The 21,451-nt window shown below is 37.3% G+C and overlaps 1 protein-coding gene across 1 annotated transcript; it reads left to right on the top strand.

Moving 5' to 3' along the window:
• Window positions 1-2,280: 2,280 nt before the first annotated feature.
• Window positions 2,281-4,325, top strand: tmem230a (transmembrane protein 230a). Its single transcript, XM_073829944.1, has 4 exons — window positions 2,281-2,436; window positions 2,714-2,899; window positions 2,983-3,105; window positions 3,178-4,325. The coding sequence occupies exons 2-4, from the start codon at window positions 2,735-2,737 to the stop codon at window positions 3,316-3,318; spliced, it is 429 nt and encodes a 142-aa protein (XP_073686045.1). The 5' UTR covers window positions 2,281-2,436; window positions 2,714-2,734; the 3' UTR covers window positions 3,319-4,325.
• The last annotated feature ends 17,126 nt before the right edge of the window (window positions 4,326-21,451 follow it).

The raw sequence follows: 21,451 nt of genomic DNA, 5'->3' as shown, positions 1-21,451 counted from the left end.
TAATTAAATTAGTGATATTATTTGAAGGGAAAAATCTAGGCTTTTTGAACCCACATGCCGAAAAAGTTTGTCCAAGGCATTTCAGAAGCTGTTTATTAAATTTTAAAAGAATCAAAAGTCACCAAATATCATATTTTAAGTTTATAAGAAAATTATTGTAGGAGTTTAAAAGAGCTTTGCTTTACTGAAGAAAAAAAAAAAAATGATACTGTGCCTCACAGTCTCGCTTAACTTGCTGAACTCATTCTGCTCAGCAATATCTGAACCAACAGGTAAAGTTAAATTATTCAGAGGAGGAAAAGGCTGACTAACTGGTAATTTAGTGTAAGAGCTGGTTGATTTTGTAAAGTTAAGTGAATATGTGAATATGTGACTAAAGTATAAACAAGAGTTGCAGTACTTTACTAAAATAATGACATTGCTTATATGTGCTTTGAATGATAAGGTACTGTCAAGGATGATGCTTACTTGTGAAAATTATTGATATTCACTGAGAAACATATAGATATTTAGGTCAGACTGGTTGGTGATAGCCAACAAGAAGAATTTAAGTAATTCTTTAATGTATAGATTGAAAACTGTAATTTAATATTTTACTGATTTTACTGTTTTTTTAATAATACATACATTTCAATTTTGTCATTAATGTCATTTTTTAAAATCATTTATTGATCATTTATTTTTATTATTTTGCATGTTTCTTCTTACATTTAACTTCTGGTTCATGTTTATTAATTGTATTTTATTATTATTATTATTTTTTTTTTTTTACTATTTATTGATTTCATATGTCATTCTTTAATGTAGGCCTATAGAGCAAAAGGTGTAATTTAATTTAGTTTATTTTTGTTTTTGTGTGTGTGTTTATTCTGTTTTCTATTTTTAACCATCAAAAAATAATTTAATTAATTTGTTTTTCATTCATTTTTAGATATTTTATGTTTAGTTATATGAATTAAAAAAGTATATACAATTTGTCATTCATGTCATTCTTTATTTATTCATTCATTTATTTCACTGTTTTTGCATGTTTTTCTGAGTTTTGACTTCTGGTTCATGTTTATTAATTGTAATTGTTGTTTATTTGACTGGTTACTGATTGTTTTATTGATACTTTTTATCTCTTTCATAGCAAAAACTGTAATATAAATTTGCTTGTTTAATTAGTTTATTATGTTTTCTTCTTACATTTGTTGAAGTAGAACATTTTATATATATATTAACATATATATATATGGGTGATTCTTAGACTATGGGCACTTTTATGTATTTAGGTCATATTTTTAAAAATACATATAATTTTGGACAAATTCCTCTTTCTTTGTCAAGTTATCAATAAAACCACCCTAAAATCATTTTATGATTTTTTTCATACTTTTCAACCTTCTTATAGGTGTCAAAATCACTGTTTTCTCCTTGTCGCACACCCAGACTTTTAAACTTCAACAATGAAAATACAGTTTAAAAATATGACTTATCTGGCAACTATGAATGTACCTTAATTAAGCACTAGTAAAATAATTAAAATACATTATAGTATTTAATGTGAGACCTCTATCAATATTACTTTTTATACAAAATATAGCTGTCACACAGTATTGGTGTCATTTCCACCACAACAGTGTAATGTATCTTTAAAAAGTTTGTGTGAAAGATTTTTTTGGTGTTTTCATATGGAAATGTTCAGTGACATCAGAGCATGGAGGGAATTTAAATTTTCATCAACAACAAATGAAGAAAAATCAAAGTAAATATTGCTTGATCAGTTAATATATTTATTCTACGTCATTTCCACCACACGCTGTACCGTCAAGAGTGTTATTAAAAAGCTAAAAAATGTAAGTTCAATTTAAGTATTTTACATACACGAAATGCTAAGTAATAATTCAAAGCCAATCAGTGAAGCTATCTTCCATTTTTTCACAAAAAACTACAGAAATGTCATTTCCACCACACTGCCCTCTGTGGTGGAAATGACATTCATGGTTACAAAGTACAATTTATATTGCCAGAATAGATTTGCATGACTGCAAATATTTCAATCCAGAAACTGTCATGTTCCAGCATTGGGACGAAGCTTCCCTAAATTTACCTTAATTTCTTGTCATTTCCACAGCATGCTGTCATTTCCACCACACACACATTTTTAAAAAATATTTAAAAAGTTCTCATCACACATTAAAAAAAGTATCAACAACTCAAGTTGCTATTGGCTGCCGCGGAACTTCATTCCTGCGCGCGCGCACGTTGGAATGGGAATGAGGAAGTAAACAATGAATGTCCACAGAAGGATGAGCAGTGTGTTCATGGAAAATAAAGCACAGTTTCCCTAGTGCTGTGGAAGTAGACGTTAAAAATCAACCCCGAAACGAAACGACATCAAATTACATTGCGTCGCTGATTATTTTATCACTTTGTGAAAGAATATACGAGCTGGTGAGTATTTATGAACACTTCTATAATCTGACCTATAAGGCAGATACAGTCGCAAACAGCAATACGAGATTTATGACTCAGACTGTATAAATAACCTATTGGGTGTGTTAATTATATAATAGCTGCTATTAAAGACTTACATATCTTTCGACAAAAGACGATATCACCAGATGTTATCAAATTGCTGTTTTTGAACTTTTATGTGGACTGGTATTTAAACATGACAGTCTAGAAATGAAACATGCTGAGTTTTATAAACTAACTTTCTGGTCTCCAGAATGAACCACATCAGGAGCGGATGCACTTTGAAATAATATCAGTATTCTTCATCATCTTCAAGTGCCAAAAAAGCCTAAACATCATCATGATGGCAACTCGAAACAACACAGCCAGTGCTGCTCCAAACAATAAGGTGAAATATTCTCGGCTGGCAGATAGTGACGAAGGCTACATTGACCTACAGGTGAGAAAAACTGATGTAGGAACATTTTTAAACTGCATTACATGTATGGTTTGTGACATAAATAAATAAACACTCTTTTATAGTTCAAGAAAAGCCCACCTAAAGTACCCTACAAGGCTATAGCCCTGGCAACATTCCTATTTCTGGTTGGCTCTGTATTGATTGTTGTTGGATCCCTTCTTTTGGCAGGATGCATTAATGTCATGGTGAGTAGACAAAACTGCACTGTTGCAATCATCTGTCAGTATGTTAGACAGTAATGTACGGTCTTGTTTTAGTACCCGGATCGCACGATTCCCGTTCTCATCATCGGCATACTGATCTTTCTTCCTGGATTCTATCATCTGCGGATTGCTTATTATGCCTCCAAGGGTTACCGCGGTTATTCTTACGATGACATCCCAGATTTTGACGACTGAGCGGATCTAGTCATTCTGAATGCTGTTACTTTTAATGTGTTTTCTGCAGATGTTGCATGACTTGCCTTTAGACTTTCATTCTCTGTTTACTCTTGAGTTTCTCTAGGAGGGAAACTGTAGCACACTGTACTTTATCAAGCTGAATATCTTTATTTTACCAAAAGAAAACAGAAGTGCAATATTAAGCAAAATAGAGTATTTATTTAGCTAAATACATAAAAGGCCACCAAAATATATGCTGATATTTTCGTAGCTTTTATAAAACTTGAAAAAAGTATTGTTTTAAAAGCTAGGAAATGTATGTAACGGAGCATGTTACTGTACACTATCAGTCAAAAGTTTGGACACAAACTACGCAATTTAGATTTGTATGCCAAAGATGAAAATAATATACATTTTATTTTTGTTTAAACAGCATAAGTTAGTCTGGACAGTGAAGATATGGAGCCAAAAAGTACTGTACATGTGACCTTCAGTATTGTTTAAAAAGTATCACAGGATGCACCTCAAGAAGTCCTGGGTACACTGTAAAAATTTTCACCAGATTCAACTTAAAAACCTAAAAAAAGTTCAGCAGCTGTCTTAAAAAAATTAAGTTAAATCAGCTTAAAAACTACAAGTCATTTTAACTTATCACAATAAAATTAACCTGTGAGTTGAAATTACTTAAGTTGATTTAACATAAAAACCTTTTTAAGGCAGCTGCTAAACTTAGTTTTTAACAGAGCTAGAATCCAGGCAAAGGTGGTGACTTTGAGAAGAAAAAAATATTTATGAAATATGTAAAACATTTGTTATTTCACTTTCTAGCTTACATAATTTCCCAATATACTACTACTACTACTTATATTCCCATATGTGTTATTTTGTTACTTTAATGACTTTTTATTATTTTTAAGTTTGGAAAATAGTAAATCTTATAACTGTGCTGATGTGTCCAAACTTTTGACTGGTAGTCTAGTTGCTATGCAGTATTGTTTTTAGCGGAATAAACTGGTTTTATTCAGTTTTCTCTTTGGTTTGAGTATGTTTGAAGGAAGTAATATGTTTGCCTTTTTGCTTCCTATTTCTGAGGAATCAAAAAGTTGTATTTTTATGTCCATTGAAGGATATTAAAAATATTTATATATATATATATGTTTAATTACATATCTATGTATTCTGATATGCTTTAATTATGTTTTAAGTGAAGCAAGTGTTATTTCATTAAGAATTATGATTTTGTGTGTGTGTGTATGGGCCATTCTACAGAATTGTTCCAAACTGGTCCAAACTTGGAAAGCATTTAAGAATTCAAATTTTAGATGTTTACTAAGATACTTCTATTATATTGAAACCCACAATAATACTTAAAATATCAGTAAGCTTAATATACAGTCAAGCCCGAAATTATTCATACCCCTAGCAAATTCTGACTTAAAGTTACTTTTATTCAACCAGCAAGTTTTTTTGTTTGACCGGAAATGACACAGGCTTCTCCCAAAAGATAATAAGACGATGTAAAAGAGGCATCATTGTGGGAAAAAAAAAATCTCAGCTTTTATTTAAATTTGAACAAAAAGTGGCATGTCCAAAATTATTCATACCCTTTGCAAACTGTCACAGTCTATGGGAAAATCCAAAATTCTATACCATTCCAAATAGGGCTCTGCTGGTGGCAACATCTCAAGGCAGACAGTCCAACAGACACTGCACGCCGCTGGGTTCCATAGACGCAGACCAAGGAGGACACCACTTCTCCAGATAAGGCACACAAAAGCCCGCTTGGACTTTGCAAATGCTCATCTGGGCAAAGAAGAAGACTTCTGGTCTTCTGTTTTATGGTCAGATGAAACAAAAATTTAATTGTTTGGCCACAATGATGTAGCCTTCATTTGGCGTAAAAAAAGGAGAAGCCTTCAATCCTAAGAACACCATCACCACTGCCAAACATGGTGGTGGGAACCTAATCTCTGTAAACGGCACCATGAAAAAGGAGCAATACATCAAAATTCTCAACAACAACATCAGGCAGTCTGCAGAGAAATGATGTTTCATTAACAAAGTTCGGGAGGAGCACGTCAGATACTTAGCCTAATTAACACAGCTGGAACACACTCAAGTTAATCTACGTCAGGTATAAATACAGCTGACTTACCTCTACCCATTTGGCGGTTTATCAGCATCCCTCCACCACCCCATCTCCTCACTCCGAGTTCCTTTACGCCAAACACGCTTTACATACTTCAGCTAATTATATGTAAGTGCGAACTCGTGAAACTTGGCCTTTGGCACCAGTGGACATTTCAGCACGACAACAACCCAAAACACACAGCAAAAGTGGTGAAGAAATGGTTAGCAGACAAAAACATTAACGTTTTGCAGTGGCCCAGCCAGAGTCCTGACTTAAATCCAATTGAGTATCTGTGGAGGGAGCTAAAGATCAGGGTGATGGCAAGGAGACCCTCCAACCTGAAAGAGTTGGAGCTCATCACTAAAGATGAATGGGCAAAAATACCAGTGGAGACATGCAAAAAGCTGGTCAGCAATTATAGGAAGCGTTTGATTGCTGTAATAGCCAATAAAAGCTTTTCTATTGATTATTGAGAAGGGTATGAATAATTTCGGACATGACACTTTTTGTTCAAATGTAAATAAAAGGTGAGTAATATTTTTTTATCACAATGATGCCTCTTGTACATCGTCTTATTATCTTCTGGGAGACGTCTGTGTCATTTTTAATCCAAAAAAAAATAATAATTGCTGGTTGAATAAAAGTAACTTGAAGCCTAATCTTGAACCCTAACCCCTAAATTTCAATTTATGAAAAGTTAATGAAAAAAAAAATCTGTATTTTACTTCATTGTTGTTTTTATAAATACATACATATACAGGTCCTTTTCAAAAAATTAGCATATTGTGATAAAGTTCATTATTTTCTGTAATGTACTGATATATATTTTAGATTCATTACACACTAACTGAAGTAGTTCAAGCCTTTTATTGTTTTAATTAGGGCCGGGACTTTAACGCGTTAATTTAGATTAATTAATTACGCAAAAATAACGCGTTAAAATTTTTTAACGCATTTTAATCGCAATTAGTTTTGCACCGCGGAACGTTTCTCACTGGATGAGATTCGGCGGACCGATTATACTGGAGCACCAACTAGCGTTCAGACAAGCTGGTCCGTCCTAAATAGTATTGTATGTCCCAAATCGTAGTATGTTTAAAAAAGTATTCCAAAGATTCCCGGATGGTCTACTACTTAACGATCAATGCACACTCTTAACGGCTAATATTGCCCGCAACACACTGCGCCGTGAACGAGGATTCGATTAGAACTACAAACACGCATAAAAAGTGTTAAAAAACTACAAACATGGAGGATATGCGCGACCAACGGACAGGTAGAGAAAGGGGTTTGAGTGATAAATAATCAGTGTGTAACCTGATAAAAAATATTTTTAAAATGTTATCCGCGTTATATTCCATGTGCAGCAACATTTATAATGATAGGTTTGGTCATTAACGTTTAAATGCATAATTAAGCAAACACAAGAGCAGAGTTCTCGGCATGAAAGACTCGTTAAAGAACGTGCCTCTTGCTACACTTAATGGCAATATTGCACTGGTCTGTTGGACTTGGTTGAACAAAAATAAACAATATTTTGTTGCTTAAGCTTATGTATTCAGTCATTATTCAATGGTATACTAAAAATCCATGTAAAAATCTTACTTCTCACTGTTCTCAGGTCAAATATTTATATGCGATTAAAATGCGATTAATTTCGATTAATTAATTACAAAGCCTCTAATTAATTAGATTAAATTTTTTAATCGAGTCCCGGCCCTAGTTTTAATATTGATGATTTTGGCATACAGCTCATGAAAACCCAAAATTCCTATCTCAAAAAATTAGCATATCATGAAAAGGTTCTCTAAGCGAGCTATTAACCTAATCATCTGAATCAACGAATTAACTCTAAACACCTGCAAAAGATTCCTGAAGCTTTTAAAAACTCCCAGCCTGGTTCATTACTCAAAACCGCAATCATGGGTAAGACTGCCGACCTGACTGCTGTCCAGAAGGCCATCATTGACACCCTCAAGCAAGAGGGTAAGACAGAAAGAAAATTTCTGAACGAATACCCAGCTAACACAATTACGTCGTGACGACGTTACTGGACCGGACCATATTCGTCGCAGCGACGTACCAAATAACGTGCCAGCGACGTAACTTTGTGATTCCCATATTCGTCGTAGCGACGTTATTTGGTACGTTGCTGGAACGTGATGAGTACGTCTCCACGACCAAACTGGCACGTCCTGAGCACGTTACAATAAAGGACCACATTGGTCGCGGCGACGTTCCAAATAACGTACCAGCGACGTAACTTTGTGATTCCCATATTCGTCGTAGCGACGTTATTGCGTTACGTTGCTAGGACGTGGCAAGTACGTCCTAACGACCAAACTAGCACCTTCCCAGTATTTTTAATATTTGCTTCTCACCTTTAGTCCTGTCCGAGGATGTGTTCCTACCACCTTGAAATCAGTATATAATGACAAACTCAAACATTTTCTGCTGTAAAAAACAAACACTAAATCCTTATGTTTTCAAATTGTTGTAGTTTTTGTAAATATATTCACTGCATATGTAGCAGGGATATGTTGTTACACCAGATTATTCATTTTATTTATTTATAGTATTTTATTTTATTCCTTATTATTATTTGTTATGGGGTATTTTATTTTGAAAGACGATTGTGAGCTCTTATTAAAGGTAGTAATCACAGTATGCACGTCGGCTGACGTCATACGTAAGTGAGCGAAGAAAATTGAGGTGCAATCTAAGTTCGTCCTCTTTCCGGCGATGCTGTTAGTGGAGAGAGGTACGATCTCGCGAGCTCTGTTTATTTCACGTTTTAGTATGTTTCATAAGTGTTCACTTCATGTTTAAACGATAAAATATGCAAAAGTATTCAGTCTAATGTTATATCAAACTGTTCGTTTGAGTTATCAGTGTGTTAAATGAAGTTTATAAGTTTAATTAGTGGGTGAACAGCGAACTATACAAAATGGCGGCGCCGTGTCTGTATCGTGTGCGAGACGTGTGTATCATGTGCGAGGGATGTGTTAGCGGCTAGTGCCGCGCTTATGATATGAATAAATATATACATGTAATATAAAAATAGCTATATAAAGATATATATATATATATATATATATATATATATATATATATATGAGATATATGTATATGATTATAATGAGATCTATTGTATTATAAAGATAACGAATCCTATATTAAGAAGTGAAAGTATATGTGCTTTAATGATTAACTACCTGTTGCATTTAACATGCACTTTGTGGTCAACAGGCAAAGGCAAAACGAGCAACGCTGATTGTGCCTGTGTCTGTGTGTGTTTTGTTTACATATACAGGTATGTTAATTGATGTAAAATATGACTGTACAAAAATGTATACGAATTTCACTTTATATTATTGTTAAATATAATTGCTATTATTGTTTATACTATTATATTAATATACTATATATGATATTATAATATTATTATATATAATGTAAATGTGTGTTGTAAATGTGTGTATGTGTAAATGTTATGATTGGTGCCTGCTCTTTCCGGCGATGCTGTTAGTGGAGAGAGGCAAAGGCAAAACGAGCAACGCTGATTGTGCCTGTGTCTGTGTGTGTTTTGTTTACATATACAGGCACTACAATTAAATCACCCGCATCAAACCAGTTTGTGTGGACAGTCCTTTATTCTAAAAAAAAAAAAAAATTACACAACGCAGAGGGACAACCGCTACAAAACTGGTGCCGTGACCCATCGTATGGTTGATTGCTGTCGACCGCCGGGATTGCTGATGTGGAGTTTGGCTGACGCTGAGCACGAGACGAGACGGGACTGGACTGGACTTCGGGCGCTTGTTGCTGTTCCGCGGTGGTGTTTGGAGCTCGGGAGATTGGAGTCGTGCATAGGAGGAGACCGTCACTGAAAGGAGATTCTGACACTGGAGACGCAGGAGGGCGACAGATGTTCAGACTGTTGGACTGGTCGGTTGCAGTTAGGCTGGATCGGACAAGCGGCGTGCTGGATCGTTGAGGAGTGTCACCAAATTACTGACTAAACTGTGAAGGAAGGTATTTCACATCATCGATTGACTGGGTTTTCAACCAAAGAACTGTAATAATAATAGTGAACTGAGTCTTATATGGGTTTATGGACAGTTGAAAATTTTTGAAGGGTTATAACACAGGTTAATTATCATTGATTTAATTTGTTTTGTTTTGTTTTTAAACGTTTTTGTGTTGTGAGAGCGTACTACGACACCAGAAGGGAATGGCTGCTAAACAAAGTGATTTGGGGTGGGACGGCACATTTACGGTCGGTAGAGGGCGGGGCAATCTGATGGATAGGCCTGAAGACATTAGGCTGTTTGGGGACCCTAAATATTGCAGTACAGGCCGGGGTAGCTCAAGAGTTGCCGTTTCTGCTTTCAACAATAGTGAAATGTGTGGTAGCCCATTACCAAGTGCCAGAAACTTTGAGTACGCTCCTCAGGAGTCAGAAGTATCAGGTCAAATGAGTAACCTCATAAAACAAATTGGAAGTGAGATTGGACAGTCAATCAGAGAAAGTATGATGAAAACTGATCTTCCGAATTATCCATTCACTAAGAAGTCTCAAGAAGGTGACAGTGGTCATGTGACTGATCATTCAAATACTACTGTCATTGATGCATCGAAAATGAATTTGATCCTGAAAACTGAGGTGGCAGCACCGCCACACTTTAGAGGGGATGGTTCAGATAGATACTCAATCATGGAATGGGAAGACATGATGAGGGTATATTTGAACAAACTAGATGTGACCAATTCTGACATGGTTGATGAAATAATGAACAGAGTAATGGGGCGGGCCAGAGATGTAATGAAAGTATGGCTGCGCAATGGTACAACTACTCCTACTGTTGACTCTGTCTTTTCTGTTTTGAAGCAGCACTTCGGGGACCAGAGCAGTTCAGGTATACCGTTGGCTGACTTCTATTCTGTGAGACCATATCCTAAAGAGGGTGCATGGGATTATTGGATAAGACTAAACAAGGCAGCAGATGTTGCTGAGCAAAGCTTAAGATGGGAAGGCAGAACTCTAGATAACAGAAGCAAAGAGTTAGCAGTTATGTTTATCCGCAACTGTCCTGACAGAGAATTGGCTTTTGTTTTCAAGAGTAAACCTGTACAGTCATGGACTGCATCAGAAGTCCAAGAGCAACTTGATGAGTTGTTGAGAGAACGCAAGTTGAATAATCAAGCTGTCAAACAATTTACCACAGTTGTCTCCGAACCAGAAGTTAACGTGACTCCCTCACCATCTAAATCTGAACAGGGTGCAGGTGCGAATGACGAAAATGCGCTGGACAAAGTCTTAACCTTGCTAGAAAAAGCGTTAGTGTGCAACGCTCAGTCTACGCGGGGCCCCTGGCCTAAACAAACAGGGAATAGAATTCGAGAATGCAGAGTGTGTCGAAGCAGTGAGCACAGCACGACTGCTCATTGTAAAATGTACAACTTGTGTTTCAAGTGTTTTGCAGCTGGACACGTGAGCTACAACTGTGACAGAACTACGTCCAGGGTGGGCTCTGGTCGCCAAACTGAGGTTACACCGCAGGGAAACTAGACAGCTCCCTTCGGGCGGAGGTCGAGGTGGGGCTGTGTAGTAATTCCTCTGGTGAGACTGATATTGAGTCAGTTTATTCTTTCTTCTGTGAGAGTATTGGCAAAACGAAAACCGTAATTTTTCAGAACAGCATGCAAGTTGATCAGAGTAGCAGTTTGTTTTATGCTAGTGTGTTATTACAGGACAAAGTTGAACTTCAGGGAATGTTGGACAGTGGCTCCATGGCGACTACTCTGAGTGCTGATGTAGTTCCGCGACTCAGAAGTGCAGGGGTGCTGGACCAGGATATCCTGAGTTCTTCAGATATTGTCTTGGTAGGTTGCGGTGGAAAACAAACTAGTCCTGATGGTGTATGTAACCTGAAGCTTGAAGTCTACGGGGTTAGTTTTAGTGTCCCTGTTCTAATTGTGAGTGGTCAAAAGGACCCAATCATCCTCGGAACTAATGTCCTAAAACCTCTAATAAGTCAGATGAAACGTACAGACCAATTTTGGAAAGTGGTGAATAGACCTGACGCAGCTGTACCGTCCGAGAATAGCCACTTTTTGCGCATGCTTTCATGTGTAGAGAGATGGAGGGGCGATTCAATTCCTGACAAGGTGGGTACGCTGAGGCTGAGGTCATCTGTGACACTGCAGCCTATGAGTGATCACCTTGTCTGGGGTCGTTTGCCTCCAGGGTCAGTACTGTCGGCAGGGAGCACAGTGGTCATCGAACCAAGTACTTCGCGTTGTGTGCATCGGAACGTTTTGGTTGGGAGGGTTGTGTCACCTTTGTGGGGTGATGGCTGGCTTCCGGTAAAGATGATCAACCCGACCAATGCAGAAATTGTGCTGAGGAGAAATGCAAAGGTGGCCGACGTGTATCCTTGTGTTGCTTTGGAGGATCTAGCACAAAGCACAGACATGATGGTTAGTCAAAATTCAGGTGCAGTACGTTCTAATAGGTCGTGTGGTAGTCTGATGACGACTGGCTCTACATCTGCAGCAAGTTCGGTAGGTGACCGTAGGTTGCATGACCTTGGACTGAGCAATCTAAATGTCAGGGACTGTGAAGTATCTTCCTTTTGGCAGAACAAGCTAATTGATCTCGTTGAAAAATATGAAAGTGTGTTTTCCAGGCACAATTTGGACTGTGGCGAAGCGAAGGAGTTTTGTCATCGTATCAGACTTACAGATGACAAGCCCTTTCGTCTTCCATATCGTCGTCTATCTCCCGCACATTACTTGAAGCTCAAAGAGACTTTAGATGAAATGGAGGAAAAAGAAATCATAAGGAAGTCGAGTAGTGAGTTTGCGTCGCCATTGGTCTTGGTGTGGAAGAAAAATGGTGAGTTAAGGATATGCACTGATTTCCGATGGCTAAATGCACGCACAGTGAAGGATGCTCACCCTCTTCCTCACCAAGCCGATGTGCTGGCGGCTTTAGGGGGGAATGCATACTTTAGTACCATGGACCTGACATCCGGGTACTACAACATTCCCTTACACGAAGACGATAAGAAATTCACTGCGTTCTGTTCACCCTTGGGGCTCCACGAGTATAATCGTTTACCCCAAGGATTGTGTAACAGTCCAGCAACATTTATGAGAATGATGTTGACTGTGTTTGGTGACCAGAATTTCTTAAGTCTTTTGTGTTATTTGGACGATTTGTTAGTTTTCGGAAAGACTGAAGAGGAGAGTTTGGAAAGGCTCGAGATGGTGTTTCGGCGTCTGAAAGACCACAATTTGAAACTGTCTCCTTCAAAATGCAGATTTTTGAGGAGGTCAGTAAAATTTTTGGGTCATATCGTGTCTGAAGAAGGGGTCGCCAGTGATCCAGCAAAAATTGAAGCTATTGTGAATATATCTGAGAAAGATTTGATGGAGAATGACGGAGTTACACCATCTGCGAGTAAAATCAGGTCCTTTTTAGGCATGGTGGTGTACTACCAGCATTTCATAGAAAATTGCTCTTCAGTGGCCAAGCCCTTGTTTCAGCTTTTGACAGGACAGAAAAGACCTAGGAAGGGGAGAGGAATGAAGCGACTAAAAGGAAGTCGTACTCTCTCTTCAACAGATTGGACTGACGATTGCAAGGCAGCCCTGGAAAATTTGAAGACTGCCTTGGTGAGTCAGGTTTTGCTTGCTCACCCAGATTTTTCGAAGCCGTTTCTGCTGTCTGTGGATGCCTCTACTAGTGGGCTTGGTGCCGTTTTGTCGCAGGTTCAGGAGGGGAGTGCTGTGGCTAGGCCCATTGCGTTTGCGTCGAAATCTTTAAATCATGCACAGTCAAAGTACCCAGCACACAGACTTGAGTTTTTGGCGATGAAGTGGGCTATTAGTGATAAGTTCAGTCATTGGCTCAGGGGACACAGGTTTACTGTGTGGACTGATAATAACCCACTTAAGTACATCCTCACAAAACCCAAGCTGGATGCATGTGAACAGCGGTGGGTAGCGAAATTGTCGCCGTATGATTTTGACATTCAATACATTCCTGGACCGAAAAATGTAGTGGCAGACGCATTGAGCAGGCAACCGTTTGCGACTTCGAAAATTCTGCATAGATTGACTAGAACACCTTACGATGTTTTGCTGCATGAGGCAAAGTCTGTTGCTGTCGAGCAGGTGCAGGATACGTTCCATCTTACATGTGAGCAAAGGCAGTGTGATGGCACTGATGTGGATAGGCTTTCAGAGCATACAAATGGTGGTGAAAATGTGTATGTTGGGTCTACTTACTTTACTGGGACAGTTTCTCGTCAGGATTTGTCAGCTGTTTTTCGATCTCATCGGGACTGGGAGCATGGTGCAGCCATTAGGAGTATGGCGTATGTGCAACACTTGGAGAGCGTGGCGGATGTAGAGCAGAGTCAGCTTCATAGTCTTACTCATGATGAATTGCTGGAAAAGCAGAGTCAGGATCCTGTAATTGAAAGAGTGAAATTCTTTGTAGAGAGGGGAAGACGACCCTCTCGCAGAGAAAAAGTGTTTGAGTCTAAAAGAACTTTAAAAATTCTGCGACAATGGGGTAAACTTGATTTGAGGTTGGGCATTCTTTATAGAATCTCAAAGAATCCGGTGTCTAAGAAAAAGACTTATCAATTTGTGGTGCCAACAGCTCTCCGGAGTACTGTTTTGAAGGGTGTGCATGATAATGCTGGCCACCAAGGTCAGCATCGCACCCTCTGGTTGGCTAGACAACGGTTCTTCTGGGAGTCTATGGAGGAAGACATAAAGAAATACGTTAATGAGTGTGAGAGGTGCGTTTTGAGTAAACGACCTGAGCCAGAGGCGAGGGCTCCACTCGTATCAATTCAGACAACTGCCCCACTAGAAATGGTGTGCCTTGACTTCTGGTCAGCGGAAGATGCAAACAATAAGTCGGTCGATGTGTTAGTGGTCACTGACCATTTTACTAAGTTTTCTTGCGCGTATGTGTGTCCGAACCAAACTGCAGAAGCAGTTGCCCGTGTCTTATGGAACAAGTTTTTCTGCATTTATGGGTTCCCGGGTCGCATACATTCCGACAGAGGTGCGAACTTTGAGAGCTCGTTGATGGTTGAGCTATTGAGATTGTCTGGTGTGAGAAAATCACACACAACTCCATATCATCCCATGGGGAACGGACAAACTGAGAGATTTAACCGTACCCTGGGTGATATGATCCGTTCACTTCCTCCGAGATCCAAAGTTAAATGGCCACAGATGCTAAATACTCTTACTTTCGCGTACAATTGTACAAGACATGAAACCACTGGGTGTCCACCGTTTTTCTTGATGTTCGGACGAACACCAAGATTACCAGTGGATGTCCTGTTCGAAAGCGTCATCTTGGATCATGAAACTGTTGATGTTCATAAGTACGTTCAGTCACTTAAGAAAGACTTGAGGGAAGCAATGTCAATCGCACAAGAACATGCCAAACGGCAACAGACTAAACAAGCTGAGTATTATGACCGAAAAGGGAAAGGGCATTCTCTTGAGTTGGGTGACAGAGTGCTTCTTGCGAATAAGGGGGAACGTGGAAAAAGAAAGTTAGCAGATAGATGGGAGAGGGTAGTATATGTTGTTGTGGGTAAAAGTGACACTTTGAACACGTATAAAATAAGAAATCCTGGGACAGGTCAAATCAAGACTGTACATCGTAATCTGTTGATGCCTGTTAACTTCCTGCCAGTGCCTGCTTGGAATGAAGGCAGTGATAGTGGTGACAGTGTTGAGAATTCCACTGTCTGTGCTTCTTGTGAAGAAGACAATCAAACTCAGAGTGAAGATCGTACAACTCGTTGGGTGGCCGATCTTAATGATGCCTCGAATGTGACGAGGAATGAGTCTGTTGAGTGTTTCAACGTTGATCAGAGTGATGCAACTGATGACATGGTTGCGGAATTTGACACTAAGATGGACAGAGAATCTGTGTGTAAGAGAAATTCTGGCAACTTACCCAGTTCAGTTCTGTCAGTATGTTCAATGGTGTCTGATGATTCTTCTGTATGTGATGAGTGTGCTTCCAAAGTTGATGAGCCTAATAATCCATCTGTCACAGAAACTCCTATGTCAAGTGTGCAAGAACAGACGAATGAAAGAGAATCAAATGGTCAAGAAGGTTTAAGGTCAAGATTTGGAAGGCTCATTAGACCAGTAAACAGGCTTATACAGTCAATGTCTACACAGAGAGTACACGCAATTCATGAAATTTAAAGTGCTGAACGAAAACTAAGTGATGTTACATTGTTTGAAGGTATTTTTTTTTTTGGTTTGTTTTTGTTTTTCTTGGCTACATATTTTGTATAATGTACATTTACGGGTACAATTCTGAATGTCATGTATTGAACTATGTAAAAGGCATAGTTTTCTATAGGTAATTTGGGGATTAGCTACCCCTGGGTTATCTTAATCTCGAAAGAGATAGTTGAAAGCTGATCGGATCTAATGTGATCTCAGAACATGTGACATTGTTAACTTGCAAAGTTTTTATACGTGATTCATAATCTGGTGTAAAACAGTGGGGGTGGATGTAGCAGGGATATGTTGTTACACCAGATTATTCATTTTATTTATTTATAGTATTTTATTTTATTCCTTATTATTATTTGTTATGGGGTATTTTATTTTGAAAGACGATTGTGAGCTCTTATTAAAGGTAGTAATCACAGTATGCACGTCGGCTGACGTCATACGTAAGTGAGCGAAGAAAATTGAGGTGCAATCTAAGTTCGTCCTCTTTCCGGCGATGCTGTTAGTGGAGAGAGGTACGATCTCGCGAGCTCTGTTTATTTCACGTTTTAGTATGTTTCATAAGTGTTCACTTCATGTTTAAACGATAAAATATGCAAAAGTATTCAGTCTAATGTTATATCAAACTGTTCGTTTGAGTTATCAGTGTGTTAAATGAAGTTTATAAGTTTAATTAGTGGGTGAACAGCGAACTATACAAAATGGCGGCGCCGTGTCTGTATCGTGTGCGAGACGTGTGTATCATGTGCGAGGGATGTGTTAGCGGCTAGTGCCGCGCTTATGATATGAATAAATATATACATGTAATATAAAAATAGCTATATAAAGATATATATATATATATATATATATATATATATATATATATATATATATATATATATATATATATGAGATATATGTATATGATTATAATGAGATCTATTGTATTATAAAGATAACGAATCCTATATTAAGAAGTGAAAGTATATGTGCTTTAATGATTAACTACCTGTTGCATTTAACATGCACTTTGTGGTCAACAGGCAAAGGCAAAACGAGCAACGCTGATTGTGCCTGTGTCTGTGTGTGTTTTGTTTACATATACAGGTATGTTAATTGATGTAAAATATGACTGTACAAAAATGTATACGAATTTCACTTTATATTATTGTTAAATATAATTGCTATTATTGTTTATACTATTATATTAATATACTATATATGATATTATAATATTATTATATATAATGTAAATGTGTGTTGTAAATGTGTGTATGTGTAAATGTTATGATTGGTGCCTGCTCTTTCCGGCGATGCTGTTAGTGGAGAGAGGCAAAGGCAAAACGAGCAACGCTGATTGTGCCTGTGTCTGTGTGTGTTTTGTTTACATATACAGGCACTACAATTAAATCACCCGCATCAAACCAGTTTGTGTGGACAGTCCTTTATTCTAAAAAAAAAAAAAAATTACACAACGCAGAGGGACAACCGCTACACATACATGCAAACCAATGCAAAATCATTAAATTCCAACAGAAAATCAGCAAAAACACAGTGCATTCATTTATTAAATCACAATTTATTCAGTTATTTTCTACATATACCTAAGCCATTGCATTTTAAACATGACACCTATTATTTAACCATGTAAAGTGTAGCCAAGTCATTAGCACAGATAATTGAACACCTCACCTAAAGTACATAGTAATCAAAGAATAATACAACCAGTGATCAAAATGTTTTACTTTTACTGAAAAATATGAAATATTTAATTAATGATGGGTATAGTATAGTAATAGTTATCAGTAGCCTACTCTTATTAACACAACTCCCCTAGTTTGGTACAAAAATACTGATACAAAGATAGCAACAATTCAGTAGTGATTTCTGTATTACTTTAAGTTCATTTGTTTTCTGAGTGTCCTGTGTATGAAACACCTGCTACAAATATCTGGTGGTGAAGTGCTGTAATACTGCTTCACTCTCAGAAGCAAAACCTAAACAATTACTAAAGGACCGTAATTCTTCTCAGAAGATAACAGAAATAAAGAAAATAGCAATATTAATAAACAGTAAGAACATGTTAATATAACAATGTAGAGATTACATCTCCCCTGTATTAGGCCCACCCAAAAAACATACAGTAAATGAGCCTGTTGACTTTTTCAGAAAAATCTGAGATCTGTCCCCAGCTGTGGAGAAGACTCTTTGCTGAGAATTTAGGTTCTGGACAGTTGTGAGAGAAAAAGAAGAATGTCTTTCTTACCACAGCAGCAGAATGTACTCTCTTCTGAAGAAAGGATAGGAGGGTGACACTTCACTCTTGATCTACTCTTGGAGAGTTGATGAGGAGTTTTGCTAAAGAATAAGGTTCCTGCTCAGCACTTGGTCTTATTCAGCAAAGAGTACCTCTAATGCAGTGCCCCATACTCCAGATTCTTTGCAAACTTGAAACTTTTAATAAAATTGACCATATTATTGTAGTCAGGTTTATTGTTTTTATAATAACACATGGCATATGTATGAGAAAATTATGTCAAAGGTGTTTTTCTTCCTCTTCGCTATCCTGAGGCTGTACTGTCAATATCCTTCTCTGGCAGCTGAAAGGGAGAATAACCTTGTTAATGTTGCTACTGTATGTACACACAACCAGTCAAAATCTGCAGTCTTTCAGTTTTTTTTAATGTTTTTCGACACACCAAAGCTATATTTATATTTAACTTACAATACAATAATACTGTGAAATATTTTAATTTAAAATACGTTTTCTGTTGTTTTTCAAATAGACTTTAAAATGCATTTCTTTCCTGTGAGGCAAAGGTGAATTCTTCAGTAGCCTTTACTCCAGTCTTCAGTTTCACATGATCATTCTCATATGATTTGATGCTCAAAAAACATTTTTGATTATTATCAATGTTGAAAACAGTTGTGCTACTTAATATTTCTGTGTAAACTGTGATTTTTTTTAGGATAATTTTATAAATACATAGTTAAGGTTTAAAACCTTTTTTTTTTTTTTTTTTTTTACTTTTGTAACATTATAAATGTTTTTACTACCACTTCAGATCAGTTTAATGCATCCTTGCTATTAAGGTCTTCATAAAGAAAAAAAAAAACTTAAGTGACTCCAACCTAGTGTACACAACTAAATTGGGCAACACAGCATATTAGAATGATTTTGAACACCTACAACTGGAGTATTGATGCTGAAAATTCAGCTTTGAATTTAAATGAAAACACATCTTGTAATAAACAATGCACAGATTGCAAAGAACTTACATTCTGATGATTACTTCATTTTCCTCATGGCTGCCTTCCTCAGTCATTCCTAGGCCTTCTCATTTTTCACCTTTCCCTTGAATCCACATAAAATATAAATAAAACTAATTAACCAATTAATTTTATAGACAGTTTGAATACGTTTGTATAAAACTGCAAATCTTCCTTTTAAAATCAGTTATTCTCCAGCTTCTAAAGGAAAGGCACAATCTGTAGCCATACTATTAGGTGTCCTGGCTATTAAGCTTAAAACCTATTCACGAAATTCTTAAGAGTCCACAATAACCAAAAAGAGGGATACGTCATTTGCATTGACTTTTTTTCTTTGTTAAATTTCCACACTAAGCATGGGTTGGAGCTCTTAATACAAAGTGCACCAGATAGAAAAAATGTAGTTTAAAATGTACAGTACATACTTTTGTACACTAGGCCATGCCCCCAGACAGACGAAGGTCCAGCCCCCAAAGTCTCAAACAAATCCTGTGGGAAACACAGCAAAGTGATGTGGTTGTGTATGATTTAGAAATAGGGGAGTCTTACATTGGTCAAATTCAGGCCAACTCAAATATTTTTTAAACATGTTTAAAAATGATCAGGAGCACGGCAGTGGTTTACAATTGTGGTCCAGGTGACCCACAGCACTGCACATTTTGTATGTCTCTCTTGTTAAACCCACCTTCTTCAGATCATCAGCTCCTTAGGAAAGAGCTTCATGAACAAATCTGTCAGTAAAAAGAGATGTGCAAAAATGTATAGTGCTGTGTGTCCCCAGGTCCAGGTTTGAAAACCACTGTTGTAAGTTACCATGACATATGACAATCATACGAGCATCAACAATTTAAAAAAAAAATGTCTCCTGACTGAGGAAAAAACAAAATCATTCACAGGCTCTGGAATTAGACTATCAATTGATATCTATCTAGCTATGAGTAATTGAAATGATAAATCCAACCCTGTGGATTACCTGTCTCTCCTCCTGAGCATTTTGTTGTGTGGGTCCAGGAAGGATACTGCTGCACAACTCCAACCATGAGAAAATGCAGTTCCAGCATGTCTTCACATCCAGGACAACAGAAGGGTCAGGGAGGCCTGAAATATAAATATTTAAGCCACTGAAATCAATTTGTGCCTGAGTGACACTGAAACAATGAGGTTTAGTTTTTTACCGAGGATTTTCTGGGTTCTTCTGAACACAGTCTTCATGATGGATGATCTCTTGATCCTGGATCCTTTCTGCAATACACTTAGAGATGGTTTGAATGTCATGTGGTTGTGTCTAAAATACAAATAGCAGCACCATTAGTCCTGTTGCTTTATATATATTTTTTGGTACTGAACAAGTCAGGAACCAAATCAGTAAGTTACCTGTACTTGATACCCATCCCTGATCATAATCATGGTTGTTGTGTTGCTGCTGCCCAGACTCTCTCTCCACCTGTTATTAAAAAAGTATGTTAGTTTTGAATAAAACATTGATGAAACAATGAACAAAAAATAAAGCATTCAAACTACTACTTAAAAAAAATAGGCTCAATACATTTAGTGCAATAATATGAAAACTTATCCAGAGACCAGCTTTGAGGACGTGCCCACGACGTTTCTGGGACTTTAGCCAAAATCCTTAAACTACTAGGTAGTATCAATGAACATCATTTCTAATAAGCAACTCACTGAATGACTCAACTGGTTCACTGGCAATAGGGACATAAAATAGTAAACTATTTGTTGGATACATATTTGTTAAAACTAAACTATCAGATCTGTTTGTCAATGAAAAGTCACTAGCATAAAAATTATGCAAGTTATGTATGTAAAAATGTTGTATGTAAAAACCAATAACATGTAACGAGCAAATTACACCATTTACAGGCCTGTTAATCGACAGGAAAGCAGGACATTATTAATCCCACATACACTGAATGGGATTTCGGCAGCCTCGGTCTAATTAAAAGTTTATATAACATCAGTGGTTTGTATTTAAGTTTACAATACGGCTAGGCTAGCATGAGCATTGTCAGATGCGAACGACAAGCAGTCAACGTTACTATGGTAGAAGTTAAAATAATTTAAAAAAATGAATACTGTATAGTGTATCGTGGGTAAATTTCAAACTAGACTAAAAATAAGGTATAACATTTTAATTTAGGATTTTAAAAGTTAACTTAACGTTACCACAGACCGCATCCAGAACTAAGCGTTAACATTAACCAAACAGGGCATTTATTTATTAAATTAATATAGAAAACCTCCAAAAACACAAAACACTACTTATCTTACGTGTCATCTAACATTATATCAGCAAAAAAAAATATGAATAAGAGTAGATTTTAAGCGCTTACCTTTTCCTTCTCGTCCGTCTTCTGGAAGTTGACCGTTAATGACGGGCACGCGCACGGCGCACTTACGCAGCACTCAGAAAGTGACGTGCGCTGGTTTTAACATTTGTCCCGTTCCCCCTTTCAA

Source organism: Garra rufa, chromosome 23, assembly GCF_049309525.1.
Source record: "Garra rufa chromosome 23, GarRuf1.0, whole genome shotgun sequence".
In the NCBI taxonomy this organism is placed as follows: domain Eukaryota; kingdom Metazoa; phylum Chordata; class Actinopteri; order Cypriniformes; family Cyprinidae; genus Garra; species Garra rufa.
The sequence above is the reverse complement of the archived record's forward strand: the minus strand, read 5'-3'. Positions and strand labels throughout refer to the sequence as shown.

What these genes read in the sequence shown, in the direction of transcription:
- tmem230a (XM_073829944.1), top strand. Translation starts at nt 2,735, where the DNA reads ATGCACTTTGAAATAATATCAGTATTCTTCATCATCTTCAAGTGCCAA. An exon ending in AAGGCTACATTGACCTACAG is followed by an intron (nt 2,900 to 2,982) that starts GTGAGAAAAACT and finishes ACTCTTTTATAG; the next exon opens with TTCAAGAAAAGCCCACCTAA. An exon ending in CAGGATGCATTAATGTCATG is followed by an intron (nt 3,106 to 3,177) that starts GTGAGTAGACAA and finishes GTCTTGTTTTAG; the next exon opens with TACCCGGATCGCACGATTCC.